Genomic DNA, 18564 nt, shown 5'->3' with positions numbered 1-18564 from the left:
CGTGCTTCACAATGTGCGTGCTTCAGCATGTGCGTGTGCTTCAGTGTGTGTGTGTGTGCTTCAGTGTGTGTGTTTCAGTGTGTGTGTGCTTCAGTGTGTGTCTTTCAGCGTGTGTGTGCTTCAGCGTGTGTGTGTGCTTCAGCCAGTGTGTGTGCTTCAGCGTCTGCGTGCACCCACAACATACACCCAGGCTCCAGGCAGAAAGCAGCCAGGCAACTCAGGCCGATGCCTCCAGCAGACAAGGTTGCCTGAGATGATCAGGGCCTGGTGGCCCTGGAAACCAGATGGACACTTCTGCCTCTTTCTAGGACTTCACTGAGGATGTCAACTGTGCTTTTGAGTTCCTGCTGAAGCTCACACCCTTGTTGGACAAAGCTGACCAGCGCTGCAAGTATGAGCTCCCCTGGTCACCCCCGCCCTACTGGAAGGCGTTCTGGGCTCTTCCCCCGATCTCTGTGCCAGAGAAGCCTCAGGGGACTCTGTCTCCTTGTTCACTTCCCTTGGCAGGGGCAGGAAGCAGCAGCCCATAGTTGCCAAGTCCCCAGAGCCCCTCTACCGTCCCTCAGGCACTCCAGATTTTCCTCATCCTGAAAGAGGGAGGATGCTGCTCAGGGACCTGCCACTCCCACCCCTCACCATCCTAGCCAGGTGCCCAGTTCCCTCAGCATCTTTCTCCCTCACAGCTGTGACTGTACAAACTTCCTGCTCCAAGAATGTGGCAAGCAGGGGCTTCTGTCTGAGGCCAGCGTCAACAACCTTATGGCTAAGCGGTAAGTGCAAGCGCACCTGTGCTACCCCAAGAGCCCCTTGACCTCTCTGTTGTTATGGCAGGGCGACTGCATGCCTTTCAACCTCCTGTCGAAAGTTTGGGCTGCAAGTGACTGGGACCGTGCCTGGGGGTACAGGGAATAGGAAGGAAAAGAAAGCACGGATGTCTTCAGACCAGAGTTTTACACTCTTAGTCACTGCTCTTTAACTCATACCCATCTTTGTGATAAAAGTAAAAATCCTAGGCTGGAGGCGGGTGGATTACTTGGAGGCCAGGAGTTCAAGACCAGCCTGCCCAACATGGCAAAACTCCATGTCTACTAAAAATACAAAAATCAGCCAGGCGTGGTGGTGTGTGCCTGTAATCTCAGCTACTCTGGAGGCTGAGGCACGAGAATTGCTTGAACCCAGGAGGCAGAGATTGTGGTGAGGTGAAATCATGCCACTGCACCCCAGCCTGGGCGATAGAGTGAGACCTTGTCTCAAAAAAAAAAAAATAAATAAAAATCCTGAATCTTCCTTTAATCTTAAATGTGCTTTCAGAGCATTTAAGACTAATGATAGGCCAGGTGTGGTGGCTCACACCTGTAATCCCAGCATTTGGGAGGCCAAGGCGGGTGGATCACGAGGTCAGGAGTTTGAGACCAGCCTGGCCAACGTGGTGAAACCCCATCTCTACTAAAAATACAAAAATTAGTCGGGCGCGATGGTATGCACCTGTAATTCCAGATACTCAGGAGGCTGAGGCAGGAGAATCACTTGAACCCGGAAGGCAGAGGTTGTACTGAGCTGAGATTGTGCCACTGCATTCCAGCATGGGTGACAGAGCGAGACTCTCTCTCAAAAAAAAAAAAGACTAATGATAAATTGCCAGGCGTGCTGGCTCACCTGTAATCCCAGGACTTTGGGAGGCCAAGGTGGGCGGATCACCTGAGGTCAGGAGTTTGAGACCAGTAGAACATGGTGAAACCCCGTCTCTACTAAAAATACAAAAAAGTAGTCAGGCGTGGTGGTGATTGCCCAGCTACTCTGGAGGCAGAGGCTGCAGTGAGCCAAGATCGCGCCACTGTACTCCAGCCTGGGCAACAGAGTGAGACCTGTCTCAAAAAAAAAAAAGACTAATGCTGAATCAGTGATTGCAACATTGACTATGCTTCCATAAACTTCACCCCAACCTTGGAGGTTCTTACATGCTTCCCACCTCCTCTGCGCATTTCCTTCCGGGCTTGAATGAGGGAACGTGTCAAGAATTTCTCTTCATTCCTCTTCCCTTCCTTGGCCAACTGGTGATGTCCACAGCAAAGCGGACCGAGAGCACGCACCCCAGCAGAAATCAGGAGAGAATGCCAACATCCAGCCCAACATCCAGCTGATCCTCCGGGCGGAGCCCACTGTCACAAACATCCTCAAGGTGAGTGTGCCCTTCCCTGGCCACCACAGTCTTCTCTTTCTTCTTCCCAGTGCTCCATCTGCTTGCAGATAAATAAACAGAGGCCACAGACCTCTGTCTCCTTTAGCTTTTATACATAGTTGCTTTGGAGGTAGTGAAAGGGGAGGCAAGGGCAGCTACCACTGAATGCTAATCCGTGGGAGCTTCATTTGTACACCAGGCACTGCAGTAGGCACTTTCACTTAGGCCGTCTCACGTGGAAACAACAGAGACGTGGGTGCGGTGGCTCACGCCTGTAATCCCAGCATTTTGGGAGGCTGAGGTGGGAAGATCACTTGAGGTCAGGAGTTTGAGACCAGCTTGGCCAACGTGGTGAAACCCAGCCTCTACTAAAAACACAAAATTCACTGGGTGTGGTGGTGCATGCCTGTAATCCCAGTTACTTGGGAGGCTGAGGCAGGAGAATCACTGAACCCGGGGTGGGGCAGAGGTTGCAGTGAGCCAAGATCGCGCCACTGCACTCCAGCCTGGGCGATAGAGCGAGACTCCGTCTAAAAAAGGAAAGGACAGAGAAGATCCTAGCCATGACCTTGCCCACTCCAACCTTACCACCTGCATGCCAGTGTAGATGAGAGGGATGGATCGGAGAGCAAGGGTGGGTTTTAGGAATGATTTTCCAGATTGAAGTCAGAAAGATGTAGATTACATTCCAGGTTGTGAAAGAGAGAAAATGTGGCTAGGCTGTATCTTGGGTGGGGGGTCTTCAGTGTTCTTCAGGACTTGATTTCCTGTCCTGTCCCCAGACGATGGATGCAGACCACTCTAAGTCACCGGAGGGACTGCTGGGAGTCCTGGGCCACATGCTGTCCGGGAAGAGTCTGGACTTGCTGCTGGCTGCCGCCGCCGCCACTGGAAAGCTGAAATCCTTCGCCCGGAAATTCATCAAGTGAGGAAGGCCAAGCCCCTGACCCCAGGGCGTGCAGGGAGGCCGTGCGTTGGGAGGAGGTAGCAGGGTAAGAGTCAGGTGCCTGGGTCTGGGTCTCATCCAGAGACCCACGGGACTAGGCAGAGCATCCTGGCTGGAGATCTTGGAGGAAGGGCCTGTTCTCGCGACCTAAGTGTTCATTTCTCTTCAGCTGAGGATGGAGTGGACACGTTTGGTAAAGAGATGAGGGTAAGGTTGAGGTGTTGAACACTGGGCATGGAGGAATTCCGAGTATGCCCAGTTATTAATAAGGGGCTCTCCAATTCTGTTGCCTTTTTTGGTTGCCCTGGAATTTGACATATATAGAACATGGTTCCATTCAGTGAGCCATTCTCTAGGCCTTGGAAATCTTCTAACAATAAAAATCCTTCTGGCCGGGTGCGGTGGCTCACGCCTGTAATCCTAGCACTTAGGGAGGCCGAGGTGGGCAGATCACCTGAGGTCAGGCGTTCAAGACCAGCCTGGCCAACTTGGTGAAACGCTGTCTCTACTAAAAATACAAAAAATTAGCCGAGTGTGGTGGCGGGCACCTGTAATCCCAGCTACTTGGGAGACTGAGGCAGAAGAATTGCTTGAATGGAGGCGGAGGTTGCAGTGAGCTGTGATTGTGCCACTGCACTCCAGCCTGGGTGACAGAGCGAGACTCCATCTCAAAACAAAACAAAACCAAAAAAACCTTTTTTCTGTAGCAGTGTGTCTCATTTTAAGTTTAACCAGTAACTCAGACTCTAGCGACCGCTCTCTGAACATGTGTAGCCCCAGCGCCCACCTACTGCTCAGCTCATGCCCTGGTCAATGCAACCTGTCTCCATTCCTTTCAGTTTGAATGAATTCACAACCTATGGCAGCGAAGAAAGCAGTAAGTCAGCCTGTGCATCCGCAGGCCCAGTGGACCCTGAGGAGGGGTGTGGCAGGAGAGTGTGGGAGGGAGGAGGGCTCCCGGGCTCAACAGGGGGAGGCTCTGCTCCCTCCTCAGAGCCATGACCAATGGAAGCTTCCACAGAGCTTGAAAGTAGATAATGCTGGAAAAGGATTCTTCCCAGACCATCCCCGTGTCTCCTTGCCCCCTCATCCCTTTTATGACTTGGTTAGGTATGCCAGGAGAGGGTGCTGGGGGTCTTTGGTCTCAAGGAAGGGATGATGTTCCAGTTGAGACCCAAGAAAAGGATTCTGAGCCTCAGAGCTTTGAAGGAGCCACTTGGTCCCTGACCTTCCTAGAGGCAAATCCCTATGCCTGTCGACCCAGACACGGGCTCCCCCTTGCCCTCGTCTGGGAGCTCAGCCTTCCTGTCCTTCCACAGCCAAACCGGCCTCCGTCCGGGCCCTGCTGTTTGACATCTCCTTCCTCATGCTGTGCCATGTGGCCCAGACCTATGGTTCAGAGGTGAGAGAGGGGAGCGACCGGGACGGGGGCTCAGGGGAAGGAGGTAACCCAGAACTCTCCCCACCTCACCGCCTGCGCCCCCACAGCCTCTCAGCCAGTTAGTTCTGTGGGCCTCAGAAACCAGGTGCCCACCCGGGCTGGAGTCCGTAGAGGCCCCTTCAGCCCCATGTTCACATTGACCACTAGGTGGCAGCATTGCCCCCGTCTGGCTCCCTTAGACCAGTTCGTCCCCAGTCTTTGGGCTGGGCTGGAGCAGCAGCCTGGCGGGAAACAGTGCAGCCCCAGGTCCAGCGCTGGCAGGCGCCGCGCCCTCCCCACTTGGCTGGTGCCCCCCTTCCCCTTTCCCAGGTGATTCTGTCCGAGTCGCGCACAGGAGCTGAGGTGCCCTTCTTCGAGACCTGGATGCAGACCTGCATGCCTGAGGAGGGCAAGATCCTGAACCCTGACCACCCCTGCTTCCGCCCCGACTCCACCAAAGTGGAGTCCCTGGTGGCCCTGCTCAACAACTCATCGGAGATGAAGCTGGTGTCAGTGGCCCGGGTGCCCACTCCAAGGGTGGCGGTGGGGGCAGGGTCAAGACCCGCTCCCTGAGCCCGTCCCCTGCTCCCCTGTGCTGACTTCTCTGCACACCCGCAGGCAGATGAAGTGGCATGAGGCCTGCCTCAGCATCTCAGCCGCCATCTTGGAAATCCTCAATGCCTGGGAGAATGGGGTCCTGGCCTTCGAGTCCATCCAGGTAGCCCCGCCTTCCCAGCAGCCTTTGCTCCCCTGAGACACAGAGCCAGCCAGTGATGACTTGTTATGTTTCGTAAGGGCAAGAAGACCTTTAATCCAGGAGCTCATGTTTTGATATTGATATTTTGTGTAATTGTTGTCTTAGCCACTCCCTCTGGCCCAGGTAGCTCTGGGAAGATCAAACTCGTGGAGAGAGGTGTGGAATGTGGCCTGGGACTCCACCCGCTGCACTAAGCTGCCCGCAGAGGCTGAGAAGGTGATATTGGCTCAAGAAAGGGAGATAGATGGTAGCCCATCACCTTTCCGTCTCCCGTAGAAAATCACTGATAACATCAAAGGGAAGGTATGCAGTCTGGCGGTGTGTGCTGTGGCTTGGCTTGTGGCCCACGTCCGGATGCTGGGGCTGGATGAGCGTGAGAAGTCGCTGCAGATGATCCGCCAGCTGGCAGGGCCACTGTTTAGTGAGAACACCCTGCAGTTCTACAATGAGAGGTCAGTAACCCGCCTTCCCTTCTCAGACCCTTCAAGTGTGTTGTGAGAAGTCAGCATATCCAATAACAAGCACCCCTCTTTTCTGACCTTCGCAAACACGCTACTTGATCACTCACTCAGTCACTTTCCTATTCATGCATTCACTCACCTGACTTGGCAAATATGTACTGTGTCTCTGTGGCAGAAGCGTTTATATGCCAGCACCTGCTGTGTTGTCAGAAATGCAGACCCCAAACAGGGTCTGCCCACAGAGACTCAAGTTCTAGACAACTAGCTCCCAAAAGAACAAAGCTGTATGACTGTCTAGGAGCTAGGAACCTGTCTGTAGATTTTACAGGCCATCCCCCACCCTCAGTTACCTCTTAGGACAGTTTCCTGCCCTGGCTCTTCAGGGGCTTGGAGGACTTCCCTGGTGACCAGCTACATTGAGTTCATTCACCCAACCAATAAGTTGTTTGCTTTTTTTAATTGTAAAAAACACATAAGATTTGCCATCTTAGCCATGTTTAAGTGTACTGTTCAGTAGTGTTAAGTATATTCACACTGTTGTGTAACAGGTCTCCAGAACTTTCTTGCATCTCTGAAACTCCATACCCGCTGAACAACAGCTTCCCAGGGTCTTACTCTTGCCCAGATCAGAGTGAGTCTCACTGCAACCTCAAACTCCTGGGCTCAAGTGATCCTCTCTCCTCAGCCTCCCGAGTAGCTGGGACTGCAGGCCCACAGCCGGCTAATTTTTCTAGTCTTTGTAGAGACAGGGTCTCACTATATTGCCAGGTCTTGAACTCCTGGCCTCGAGTGATCCTCCCACCGTGGACTCCCAAAGTCCTGGGATTACAGGCGTGACCCACCGTGCCCTGCTGAATTTGACTACTTTTTAGATGCCTCATTTAACTGGAATCATACAATCCTTGCCTTTTTGTGACTGACTGACTTCACTCAGCATGATGTCCTCAAAGCTCATCCATGAAGTAGCACGTGACAGGAATTCCTTCCTTTTTAAGGCTGAATAATACTCTGTTGTGGGCCGGGCGTGGTGGCTCACGCCTGCAATCCTAGCACTTTGGGAGGCTGAGGCGGGTGGCTCACTTGAGGTCAGGAGTTTAAGGCCAGCCTGACCAACATGGTGAAACCTTGGCTTTACTAAAAATACAAAAGTGAGCAGGGAGTGGTGGCAGGCGCCTGCAATCCCAGCTACTTGGGAGGCTGAAACAGGAGAATTGCTTGAACCCGGGAAGCGGAGGTTGCAGTGAGCCGAGATCGCGCCACTGCACTACAGCCTGGGTGAAAGAGTGAGACTCTGTCTCAAAAAACAAAACAAAAACAAAAAAAACCTCTGTTGTGTGGCTGTACCACATCTTGATCCCTCCTCGGTCAGTGGACACTTCAGTTGCTTCCACCTTTGGGCTATAGTAAATAGTGATGCTGTGAACATGGGTGTTTACCAGCCAATACATTTTGGGTGTTGCCATGTCTTTATGGCAATGTTGAGGATGTCTTTATTTTATTTATTTATTTATTTATTTATTTGTTTGTTTGTTTATTTATGAGACGGCGTTTCGCTTGGTCGCCCAGGCTGGAGTGCTGTGGCACGATCTCGGCTCACTGCAACCTCCGCCTCCTGGGTTCAAGAGATTCTCCTGCCTCAGCCTCCTGAGTAGCCAGGATTACAGGCATGCGCCACCACACCCGGCTAATTTTTGTATTTTTAGTAGAGATGGGGTTTCACCATGTTGGCCAGGCTGGTCTCGAACTCCTGACTTCAGGTGATCTTCCTACCTCAGCCTCCCAAAGTGCTGGGATTATAGGCATGAGCCACCGCACCGGGCCTGAGGATGTCTTAATAGGGAGAAGGGGAAGCACTGAGCTGAATGAGGTTTGGACGGTCTGGAAAAGCACATCTCGTTTTCCCCTTGCCTCCTTCTTTTTTCCTTTCTTCTCTCATTTCTCCGCTACCTTCCCCTCCGCCCCGCCCTACCAAATAGGGAGCTTTTGCTCTGGTGTAACCCATTCTAAGCACCCTAAGTCGTATCTGGGTAAGGGGTAGTGGGAAGTCTGTGGCTCCATTGTGCAGGTGGGAAAAGTGGCTCTAAAAGTCATAGCAACTTTCCCAGAGCCACCCTGCATTCCAGGAACAGTCAGCACTTGACCCAGGTCTGTATTCACTTCCGAAGCCTATTTCCATGAGAAAATTCCTGGATATACACTTCTATCTGCCCAGCTACCAGGGGCCGGGAAGAGTCCTGTGGGGCAGCCCTTGGGCCTCTCCTGGAAGGAACAGTTTACTTTGGGAGGAGGCCAGGGCTGGGCGGGGACCCCCAAGCACTCAGCCTAGGGGGAAGTGATTGTGTTTATTTATGTGGCAGGTTGGCAGGGCCCAGGCCTGGGGGATGGGGGAAGTTGGAGAATAAAAGAAAATGTGAATATCTGGCTGGAATGGCCAGGGGGAGGAAAGCCCCTCCCCAGTCCCTATTTATAGGCTTTGTGTCCTGCAGGTGAGAGACCTGGCAGGAGCAGAGCCGGGGTGGGGGGGAGGGGGGGGCAGGTCGCCCCGGGGTATACCCTCCCCCAGAGCAAAACTGGATTAATGCCTCAGGGAGATTTCCATAACCCAAGTCCAGGGGAAAGTCTGGCATGGGTGTTCCCTCCTCTCCCTCCCCACCCTACAGTGGCACCTGAGCCTCAGGTCCTCTCAACCCTCCCCCAGGGTGGTGATCATGAACTCGATCCTGGAGCGCATGTGTGCCGACGTGCTACAGCAGACGGCCACGCAGATCAAGTTTCCCTCCACTGGGGTGGACACGATGCCCTACTGGAACCTGCTGCCCCCCAAGCGGCCCATCAAGGAGGTGCTGACGGACATCTTTGCCAAAGTGCTGGAGAAGGGCTGGGTGGACAGCCGCTCCATCCACATCTTTGACACCCTGCTGCACATGGGCGGCGTCTACTGGTTCTGCAACAACCTGATTAAGGTACTTGGGCTGGAGTGTCTGTGGGCCAACATGGGTCCTGTCCCCTGGCTCCCCACACCTGGCCTGGTCTGCCAGGCTTCCCTGAGAGGCTGCCGTGAGCCAGGTGGCCTCCCCGGGATGCCTCGCCTCAGAGTTGCCTCCTTGGGGAGCTCTGGCCAGAGACTAGGATTCAGCCTGAGGGGCAGAGCAACATCTGGGGCCCCCTCTGCGGGCCTTACTGGACAGCCATGCTGGAACGGCAGGGTGGTAGGAGCCCCATATCCCGGGCCCCTGGCTCCTAAACTGCCCCCCTTCCTGCGCACCAGTGCTGGAGTGGCAGGGTGTCAGAGCCCCAGATCCCGGGCCCCTGGCTCCTAAACTGCCCCCCTTCCTGCGCACCAGTGCTGGAGTGGCAGGGTATCAGAGCCCCAGATCCCGGGCCCCCAGCTCCTGAACTGCCCTTCCTGCGCACTAGGAGCTGCTGAAGGAGACGCGGAAGGAGCACACGCTGCGGGCGGTGGAGCTGCTCTACTCCATCTTCTGCCTGGACATGCAGCAAGTGACCCTGGTCCTGCTGGGCCACATCCTGCCTGGCCTGCTCACTGACTCCTCCAAGTGGCACAGCCTCATGGACCCCCCAGGCACTGCTCTTGCCAAGTAAGATTCTCTTCAGAGCTTGCCCTGCTCCAGCCACCCAGGTTCAGGCACCCCTCGCCTGGTGCCACCCTGGGAGACTGGGCTTTGGGGAGCCCAGTCAGACACACAAAGCTCCTGGGGCGCCTCTCACTGTACCCCTTTTTCTGGAACCCTTTGCCAGGCTGGCCGTGTGGTGTGCCCTCAGTTCCTACTCCTCCCACAAGGGACAGGCGTCCACCCGCCAGAAGAAGAGACACCGGGAAGACATTGAGGTAGGCCCCCCCAGCTGCCCTCGCCGGCTTCACTTGTTCACCGGTTTGCTCAGCATTTCCTGAGGATTCCCCAGGCAAAGGGAAGCAGATGTGGCCCCTGCCCTTGGGGCAGCCGTGCCCGGGCATGATTGGTCAGGAATCTGCATGGGTGATTTGTGTGGCCCCAGCCTGCCCATGGGCACAAGGGGCCTGTCAGATTGTGGGAGGGGTTGAGCAGAGAGGGGCTGAGGCCCTGCTGGCCATGCTGACCTCACTCAAATTGGAGCTCAAGCTCTTTTCCCTGACAGCTGGAAACTGGGGGGTTTAGGGATGTATAACAGTGACTATCACACCCTCTAGGATTATATCAGCCTCTTCCCCCTGGACGATGTGCAGCCTTCGAAGTTGATGCGACTGCTGAGCTCCAATGAGGACGATGCCAACATCCTTTCGAGCCCCAGTGAGTGTGTGGCCTGGCGGCGCGCCACTCCCTTTCCTAGGAATTCACTCCCCGATGCTGCCACTCTGCCGCTGCCCCAGCTGCAGGCATCTTTGCAGCTGGTCAGAGAGGGTGTGGCAGGGACCTGCTGTTCTAACCCCCAAGGGGGTGCTCTGTGTCCTGCCCCTGGAGAAGAGGTTGCTGTTCTCACTCCCTGAGGGTTGAAGCTCCTCTGCCCAGGTCCAGCCCAGCCCACAGTTGTTCCCCTGCAGCCCTCCTGCCCCCTCCCTTCCCCAGGGTTGAGGGGATGACAAGCTGCCCAAGTGAGTGAGTTCACCGACTCAGGCACAGCCTGTGCCATTGACTCACCAGCTCTGACCTTCCTTCCTTCCTTCCTTCCCCCAAAGCATGCCCGGAGAGGCCTGGGTTGGGGCATGGGGCCACTCCCCACCTTCCTGCCTAAAGAGCACACCCCTCCCCGCCACCACTTCCCTGGAGGTCATCCTTTTCACTGTCCTTTCCTCCCTGCCAGACTTACTGCCAAGGGCTCCTTCTGTGGCATTTTTCCTGTTTCCAGAGATTTCTCCTGAGCCTGAACTTTTCTCTGAAGCCTTTTAGGAACTAGGGGACCAACTATAACTTGATCAGAAGAAAGATGCTAGGTCTGCCAGCTACAAGCGCTGTGACCTTTAGCTAGCGACTGAGCCAGCCCCCGTCTGGGTCTCCTCATCTGTAAATGGGGTGTTGTGAGGAGTAAGCAACTTAGGAAGTACCAAGATCGGCCCCTGGCCCCGTGTGTTCGCCACACGTTAGTTTTTCTCTCTCATTCCGTTGGGATCTCTGTATCTGAGGCCCCCTGTGCCCTTTTTTTGTTTTGTTTTGTTTTGTTTGTTTGTTTTTTTGAGTTGGAGTCTCCCTCTGTTGTCCAGGCTGGAGTGCAGTGGTGCGATCTCGGCTCTCTGCAGCCTCCGCCTCCTGGGTTTAAGCAATTTTCCTGTCTCAGCCTCCTGAGTTGCTGGGACTACAGGCGCCTGCCACAATGCCTGGCTAATTTTTGTATTTTTAGTAGAGACAGGGTTTCACCATATTGGTCAGGCTGGTCTCGAACTCCTGAACTCAGATGATCCATCCGCCTTGGCCTCCCAAAGTGCTGGGATTACAGGCGTGAGCCACCACGCCCAGCCTGTTTTTTTGAGACAGGGTTTTGCTCTGTTACTCAGGCTGGAGTGCAGTGGCACCATCTCGGCTCACTGCAGCCTTGTTCTCCTAGGCTCAAGCAGTCTGCCTCAGCCTCCCAAGGAGCTGGGACTACAGGCTTTGGCACCACGCCCAGCTAGTTTTTGTATTTTTTGTAGAGATGAGGTCTCGCTAGTTGCCAAGGCTGGTCTCAAACTCCTGGACTCAAGCGATCCTCCTGCCTCGGCCTCCCAAAATGCTGGGATTACAGGTGTGAGCCACCGTACCTGGCCTCCCTTTGTGCTCTTGATCTCAAGGTCTTCTCTGGGCTCTCCATGTACCAGTTACCTCCGATGGGTGAAGGTCGGGTGGGGGCATCCCCGGGGAGCACCACTTTTGCACTCGGCAGGCTCTTTCCCAGCGCTCTGTCTGCTCTGTCCCACAGCAGACCGATCCATGAGCAGCTCCCTCTCAGCCTCTCAGCTCCACACGGTGAACATGCGGGACCCTCTGAACCGAGTCCTGGGTGAGTTCCCCACCCCTGCTGCTGAACCTGGGGCTAAGGTGGATGAGTCCCTCTTCTCATGGAGGCTGGGAGACCTTGTCAGCTGGAAGGGGCCTTGCGGCGCCCCTCCCATTCCTCTCCATGCCCCTCATTGTTGGCTGTCCTGGCCCCCAGGCTCCTGTCTAGTTCCCCCTCCTCCCCTCCCCAATTGCCTTTTATGTTTTCTCTCTCTGACACCCCATTTTGGGGACATGCTCAGCATGTGTTTCTTTTCCCTTTTCAGTCCCACCTTCTCCCAGAGTGTGACCTCACCCTCTCTCATGGAACTCCCTCCTGTCACTCTACCCCCACTCTCCACAGCCAATCTGTTCCTGCTCATCTCCTCCATCCTGGGGTCTCGCACCGCTGGCCCCCACACCCAGTTCGTGCAGTGGTTCATGGAGGAGTGTGTGGACTGCCTGGAGCAGGGCGGCCGTGGCAGTGTCCTGCAGTTCATGCCCTTCACCACCGTGAGTACCACCTTCCCGGCTCTCCTGCTGGTGCTGGGGCCTCGGGGCAGCCCTTAGAGCAGGGAGGGGCCTCCTTCCCCCTGGGACAGCACACCCGCCAGCAGCCGTCCCGCAAGCAGCATCTGTCTGTCCGTGGCAGGTGTCGGAACTGGTGAAGGTGTCAGCCATGTCCAGCCCTAAGGTGGTTCTGGCCATCACAGACCTCAGCCTGCCCCTGGGCCGCCAGGTGGCTGCTAAAGCCATTGCTGCACTCTGAGGGGCTTGGCATGGCTGCAGTGGGGGCTGGGGACTGGTGCAGCCCCAGGCGCCTCCAAGGGAAGCAGTGAGGAAAGATGAGGCATCGTGGCTCACATCCGCTCCACATGGTGCAAGAGCCTCTGGCGGCTTCCAGTTCCCCGCTCCTGACTCCTGACCTCCAGGATGTCTCCCGGTTTCTTCTTTCGAAATTTCCTCTCCATCTGCTGGCACCTGAGGAGTGTGAGCAGCCTGGACCACAAACCCAGTGGTCACCCCTGTGTGCGCCCGCCCCAGCCCAGGAGTAGTCTTACCTCTGAGGAACTTTCTAGATGCAGAGTGTGTGTGTGTATATACATATATATATATATATTTGGTAATATGTGAGGGATATCTCCCTTTGTTCATGTGTAAATAAAGCTCCTCGTGGGTCCCTTTGTGACTGTGTGTGCTGTTGGTGTTGGTGCCACCCAGGGCAGGGCATAGTGTCCTCTCCCTGGACTCCCTGTGCTGTGGCCGGGGAAGGCTCACTCCAGTGGTGAGGAGGAGGAGGAAGAGGTGCAGAGATGGCAGGGTTCAGGGTCCTATGTGGGCTTGCTCAGCTGGGGAAGGGCCAGGGGAAAGCAGCTTCCCTTCCTTGAAGCCAAGTTGGCCGGCCTGCTGCCCCCTCCCCCAAAGCCAGCTGTACCCTGAAAGGGCAGAGGCTTTGGCTCAGGGCCCCACAGTGCTGGGGCAGGGTGGCCTGCTCTGTTGTCTCCCGAACCTGGTCCAACCCCACCCACACTCTGACTAGCCTGGGATTTGATCTGTTGCCTCCAAAAAAGGACTGGGGGATGGGAGGCGGGGGGATGAGGGGCGGGAACTTTCTTTAACCCTTCCTTGCCTGCTTCATACATCTCTGAGCCCCTAGATGGATGACTCTGAGCTGGCAGTGGGCACTTCTGACCCTGCTTTCCGAGGAGCCACGGGCCGGGGAGGTGGGAGGGACTGAGGAGCTGAGGAGGAGAAGGCTTGGGCAGATAGTGGACTGGGGACTGGTGGGGGTACCCCAAAGCCACACAGGAGTCTTTGGCTGCAGGCAGGCCTCACACCTGTGGTGTGGTCGCTGGCCCCCCTACTTGCCACAGCTCCCCACCCTCCTGTGCTGTGAGCTTAGCGCTCTTCAGCCCAGGGCTGCCACAAGCAGGAAGTGACCAGCTGGGGCGAGTGCAGAGACCGAGTCTGAGGAGAGAAGCTCTGACTCCAGTGGTCACTTTGAACTTGGCTTCCACTTTGTGGGCAACTTGATAGATGGGCTCAAGTTTATGGAAGATGGTAAATGACAAGCCTGGTGCAGATGCTCAGCACTCTCTGGCTTCATCTTGTCTGGCTGTGTCTGGCCTGTTAAGCCCACCCAGACCCCATGCCCTATCCTTTCTGGGTTCCCGTGGTCCCTGTGCCTCTGTCTTCCCTGCCAGGCTGTGGCTACTCGAGTGCAGATTCCATGTCTGCCTTGTTCCCTGCTGTGTCCCCAGGACTTAGCCCAGCGTCTGCACAGAGTAGGTGCTCAGATAAATATGTGCTAATGGAATGAATATCCGAAGAACTTGAGAACCTTCCTCCTCCTCCCCGGACCTCCTCCCCGGTCCTCCTCTCCGACCTCCCTCTGGCCTCTCCCACCCTTCAGCCACCTCCCCAGCCCCTGGCCAGGCACCAGCTGGACTCAAGAAAGAGGAGGGACATGACTGGAGGCAAACACTTTATTATCCTGAAGTTGAGTTACAACGCAACAGCAGAGGGGACACTGGTGAGTGGGGGGCGAAGAGGTGGAGGGTGATAGTCGAGCTTCCTTTCACAGACACGCTTGACATGATTCCTCCTGTCTGCTCCCTCCCACATCCCCAGTCCCCGTCCAGCAAGGCAAATGTCCAGGCACCTGCCCGGCTCTAAAATGAGTCACAGTCCTGACCCTTGTGGGGGCAGGGCAGGTGTCCCGAGGGCACCCAGAAAAACAGGAGACACGTCGGTGATGTTCGGGAGTCAAACCATGTCCCGAAAGTCTTAAGAAGAAAAATGAGATTCCCCAGCAAATTTGTGGGACCCCAGGGCCACGCCTCCCAGCTCTGGCTGCCTCTGCTTGTCCAGCCAAGGGGATGCAGCCAAGGGGATGCAGGGGCCGCTGTGCAGTCGGCTGAGGCCAGAGTGAGGGGTGCAAGGACCCAGATGGGGAACACTGCTGTTTAAATATTAAACAGGGATTTCTTGTCTCCCACATGGGAGACCTGATACTCTCAAGGGTCCCAGGTGGGGACCCTCGGGACCAGGGGCTCACAGCGGCTCATCCCAGTGCCCACTGCAGAGCCGGGGCTGGGGAGCACTCACAGTAATAAATACTTGGTATTTACCTATCTACCTCCCAGTCCAGGGGATGGGAGGACAGGAGCTTTTTCTCACTGCTACAGGCAGGAGAATGAAACTCAGAAATGCAGGGAAGGACACAGAGGCCTGGGGCTCCGTTCTGCTCTTCCTTGTCTTTAAATATGAGGCTTAAATAGGCATAAATATTAAATAGACATAAATACATGGGATGGGGAGGGCTTGGCTCAGGGCTGGGCAAGGTGGCGTAGAACGCGGTACGCCAGCTCCAGGAAGCTCTGCAGATGGGAGGCAACCAGGATGCCTCCGGCCCGGCGCTGGAAGGCAGAGGCAAAGGCTGGCATGGCACCCTGGGTGGGCTGCAGGGCAGGGGCCATTCCCAGTTCTTCCATCTGTGGGAGAAAGCTGTGATCAGTGGTTGGGCCCTTCTGAGTGGGCGTTATTACAAATGAGGAAATTCTGGGGGCCGACAGCATGGACAGGGCCCGTACACAGGCCCGGCTGCGGTGCCCAGAATGTCAGCATGACCTTGGCCACCCTGCCCAACAAGGCTCACCTGCTGCCAGATGGTGGTGGCAAAGTCGGCGACGTCCAGCTGCAGTGTGTCCAAGGTGGGGCCCAACTCAGGGGAGATCCCTTCCAGGGCCTGCAGGAGCCCCTGGTAGAGGAAGAGGCCGCTATGGAGTTGGCTCAAGCAGCCTGTCTGTGAGACAGAGCGGAAGAGTTAGGGGGTGCTGCCTGAGATACTCACGTCAGGCCCCCAGCTTGGAACCTGGAGACCTGGGGGAGCCCATGGGTGTCCCTCCTCTCCTTCCCCCTCCTCATCAGCCTTATCCTTTCCTGAAACTCACCAGCTGCAGGGCCTGGCTGGGGCAGCTGCTCAGGGGAGCCCAGGGGATGCCCAGAGAGTGTCCGAGCAGCACCAGCTCCTCGGGGTGGCACAGCTTGTAGGTGGCACACTGGGGATGGAAGGATGCTGAGTGAGACTCGCTGTGGCCGGGTCGCCGCTCCTTCCCGGGTCCTCCCCGACTCTCTGGTCTTTCCCCTCCCTCCATGTCCTGCCAGGCTGTTCAGTTCCTCTCTGCCCTGCACCCCCACTCTCTGATCTCACAGGGGCCCTTGCCCTTTCTCCTGAATGTGATGCCTCCACTCCCATCCCAGCCAGCCCTCCCAAGCACTGTCCCCACCAAGGTCCTCCTCCCCAAGTCCCTTCCCAGCCTTCCCCAGCTCCACTGCTCCTAATATTCTCCCATGTCCCTTCCTGAGGATGTCGGCCCTGCAGTTCCATCCCCCTTAGCTCTCCCCACCGGGCTTCCCTCCACAGCCCTCTCGCCCGCCTCACTCACCAGCTTCTCCTGGAGTGCCGCGCCATCGCCCTGGATCTTCCTCACTTGCTCTAAGCACTTGAGCAGGAAGCTCTGGGGCAGGGAGCTGGCAGGGCCCAGGGGGGTGGCTTCCTGCACTGTCCAGAGTGCGCTGTGCCACAGCAGCAGCTGCAGGGCTGGGGACAGAGCGGGCTCAGGAGACATGCTGTTCCCTACCACCTGAGGCCCTGTTGGGGACACTGGGTGCCTTTAATCCCCATTCCCAGAACGGGGATCCCCAGCCCCTCTGTCACACCAGCCTCCCTCCCATGCCAGGCAGGGCAGGCGGCTCTCCCATCCTGGGCCAAGACACTCACCCATCAGCTTCATGGGGCTCTGGGCGGCAGGTCCAGCCATGGGTCTGGGTGGGGCTGGGCTGCAGGCTCCGGGCTGTTTTGGGGCCCAGCTCTAGGGGGGCCTTTATACATAATCCCATGGAGGCCCGGGAGGAAATTACCTGGGGCCACGACTAAGGCTTAGTAATAACTTCCCAGGATTTATGCAAATTTGGTGTCCAAGACAATGCAGGGGGGTTGGAACAAAAAGCTGTTTGCGAAAGTTTTGTGAAATTGTGGAATCTCTGATCCTCCTTTGACGTCGCCTTGCCCCCCTCAAACTCCCTTCCTCCCGCTGCCCCACCCAGGCCTGAATGGCCCCAGGGTGTTTGAACAGAACAGCTGAACAAAGGCTGAGCCGCTGATAGACGCCTGGAGGCGGCAGCAGCCTATGGGGAAGTGGCAGCTGAGTCGGGGTCTCCCTCTCTGCTCTGGCAGACTTGCGGGGGCAGTGTCCTTTGCCCCTCTCCTTTGGGATTCTCAAGCCTGTCCCCCAAGCCCCCAAATTCTAAGAGAGAAAGAAAGAAGCTGGTTGCCCCCATTCCTACCCCCAAACTCTCCGGAGGCTGCCTGTCTGGGAGAACTCCTGAGCCCCTACCTGAGATAATCACATTGGGTCTTAGCTGCTGTGCCCACCCCACACTTGGATAGGCACCATCGAAAGTTCCAGGCTGTTCTGTCCCAAGTTGATTAGCTGGGAACTCCCCCAGAAACCCCCCCGCCCCCCATGACTCATTCGGCTAAGCCCCTAGAATCCCGGTAGAGCCTAGAGGAAACCGGATGTCTGTCCCGAATGAGGCAAGACCCTTCGAGGTGATTGGCTCACCTGACCTTCACCTCCTCGTGCACGACCCTGACAGTAGGGTCCCCAAGGGCTTTGGAACTGGGGGATTGGGACACGTGACTTCCCTGGCCATTCACCTTGAAGTGGACACGGGCTGGGGTGAGAGAGGGGAAACTGCCCCATCTTCTCATCTTAGAACCATGCAGTGTTAATGCTGGAAGGGACCTTGGAGTCGATTACAACCCCGTGAACTGGGCCAGGGAAGGAAGTGCCTTGCCCAAGGTCATGGTAAGTGACAGAATTACAGCCTGGGCCTCTGGCTCAGGCCTGAACGTTTTCTTTTTTTTTTTTTTCCCAGACGGAGTCTTGCTCTGTCGCCCAGGCTGCAGTGCAGTGGCGCGATCTCGGCTCACTGCAAACTCCACCTCCCAGGTTCACGCCATTCTCTTGCCTCAGCCTCCCGAGTAGCTGGAACTACAGGTGCCCGCCACCATGCCCGGCCAATTTTTTGCATTTTTAGTAGAGACGGGGTTTCACCGTGTCAGCCAGGATGGTCACGATCTCCTGACCTCGTGATCCACCCGCCTCAGCCTCCCAAAGTGTTGGGATTACAGGTGTGAGCCACCGTGCCCAGCCTAGGCCTGAACGTCTTCTACAGGCCACAGGGCCTGCCTGGGGCAGTCTGACTGACCACACCCAAGACTGTCACCTTCTGTCCTAATTTACCCCAGTGTGCCAAGAAATAGACATCTCTGGATGAGAAGCGGACGTGGTGACTGGGTGGGGCCATCTCTGGTGCTTGGGGGCCCCCTGGTGGTCACCAATGGCAGGGACGTCTGATCTCACACACTGTTATCTGGTCCCCGGTCGTGCAGCTCCGCCTTGGCTCCGTGGCTCAGCACCTTGCACTGATGGGGCCCAGCTCTGTGCCCAGCTCCCTCGGAGTAGAGGGTGGGTTTTTGTTGTTTTTTTGAGATGGAGTTTCGCTCGTTGCTCAGGCTGGAGTGCAACAGCACGATCTCGGCTCACTACAACCTCCGCCTCCCTGGTTCTAGTGATTTTCCTGCCTCAGCCTCCCAAGTAGTTGGGATTACAGGCATGCAACACCAAGCTCATCTAATTTTGTATTTTTAGTAGAGGTGGGATTTCACCATGTTGGTGGTCAGGCTGGTCTCAAACTCCTGACCTCAGGTGATCCACCTGCCTCGGCCTCCCAAAGTGCTGGGATTACAGGCATGAGCCACTGCACCTGGCCTTGACGATGGGTTTTT

General features: G+C 56.2%; 2 protein-coding genes and 1 non-coding gene across 20 annotated transcripts in view; 2 read left to right on the top strand and 1 right to left on the bottom strand.

Moving 5' to 3' along the window:
• MED24 (mediator complex subunit 24) overlaps positions 1 to 12892 on the top strand; it is a 35168-nt gene extending 22276 nt beyond the window's left edge. For 8 of the 17 annotated variants that reach the window (XM_009251841.4, XM_009251838.4, XM_063718199.1 and 5 more), the window contains 16 exons: positions 309 to 391; positions 684 to 770; positions 2068 to 2179; positions 2962 to 3104; positions 3965 to 4002; positions 4445 to 4527; positions 4876 to 5054; positions 5164 to 5263; positions 5579 to 5754; positions 8462 to 8726; positions 9181 to 9362; positions 9523 to 9613; positions 9953 to 10052; positions 11653 to 11733; positions 12073 to 12221; positions 12361 to 12892. In XM_009251841.4, the coding sequence (XP_009250116.1) occupies positions 309 to 391; positions 684 to 770; positions 2068 to 2179; positions 2962 to 3104; positions 3965 to 4002; positions 4445 to 4527; positions 4876 to 5054; positions 5164 to 5263; positions 5579 to 5754; positions 8462 to 8726; positions 9181 to 9362; positions 9523 to 9613; positions 9953 to 10052; positions 11653 to 11733; positions 12073 to 12221; positions 12361 to 12477 (1986 nt within the window). In that variant the 3' untranslated portion in view covers positions 12478 to 12892. Of the gene's footprint in view, positions 1 to 308; positions 392 to 683; positions 771 to 2067; positions 2180 to 2961; positions 3105 to 3964; positions 4003 to 4444; positions 4528 to 4875; positions 5055 to 5163; positions 5264 to 5578; positions 5755 to 8461; positions 8727 to 9180; positions 9363 to 9522; positions 9614 to 9952; positions 10053 to 10641; positions 10840 to 11386; positions 11479 to 11652; positions 11734 to 11995; positions 12222 to 12360 lie in introns of those variants that run through there. The other 9 variants (XM_054546359.2, XM_054546358.2, XM_063718198.1 and 6 more) reach the window with 5 other exon arrangements.
• LOC112129834 (small nucleolar RNA SNORD124) lies at positions 4265 to 4368 on the top strand. Its single transcript, XR_002912180.1, has one exon. It is a non-coding gene; the product is annotated as a small nucleolar RNA SNORD124 (small nucleolar RNA).
• Positions 12893 to 14180: 1288 nt separating the features above from the next.
• On the bottom strand, positions 14181 to 16769 carry CSF3 (colony stimulating factor 3). Of its 2 annotated transcripts, none has more exons than XM_054546647.2 (5): positions 16492 to 16769; positions 16157 to 16362; positions 15662 to 15769; positions 15367 to 15513; positions 14181 to 15202 (listed from the first exon to the last, which is right to left on the bottom strand). In XM_054546647.2, the coding sequence occupies exons 1-5, from the start codon at positions 16529 to 16531 to the stop codon at positions 15038 to 15040; spliced, it is 666 nt and encodes a 221-aa protein (XP_054402622.1). In that variant the 5' UTR covers positions 16532 to 16769; the 3' UTR covers positions 14181 to 15037. The 2 variants fall into 2 exon arrangements, with proteins under 2 accessions (XP_054402622.1, XP_002827665.1); XM_002827619.4 differs by having other exon boundaries at positions 16157 to 16311; positions 16492 to 16767.
• Positions 16770 to 18564: the final 1795 nt, after the last annotated feature.

The sequence above is a fragment of the Pongo abelii genome, chromosome 19 (assembly GCF_028885655.2).
Source record: "Pongo abelii isolate AG06213 chromosome 19, NHGRI_mPonAbe1-v2.0_pri, whole genome shotgun sequence".
In the NCBI taxonomy this organism is placed as follows: Eukaryota; Metazoa; Chordata; class Mammalia; order Primates; family Hominidae; genus Pongo; species Pongo abelii.
Note: the sequence above shows the minus strand (reverse complement) of the source record. Positions and strands in the feature narration are given on the sequence as shown.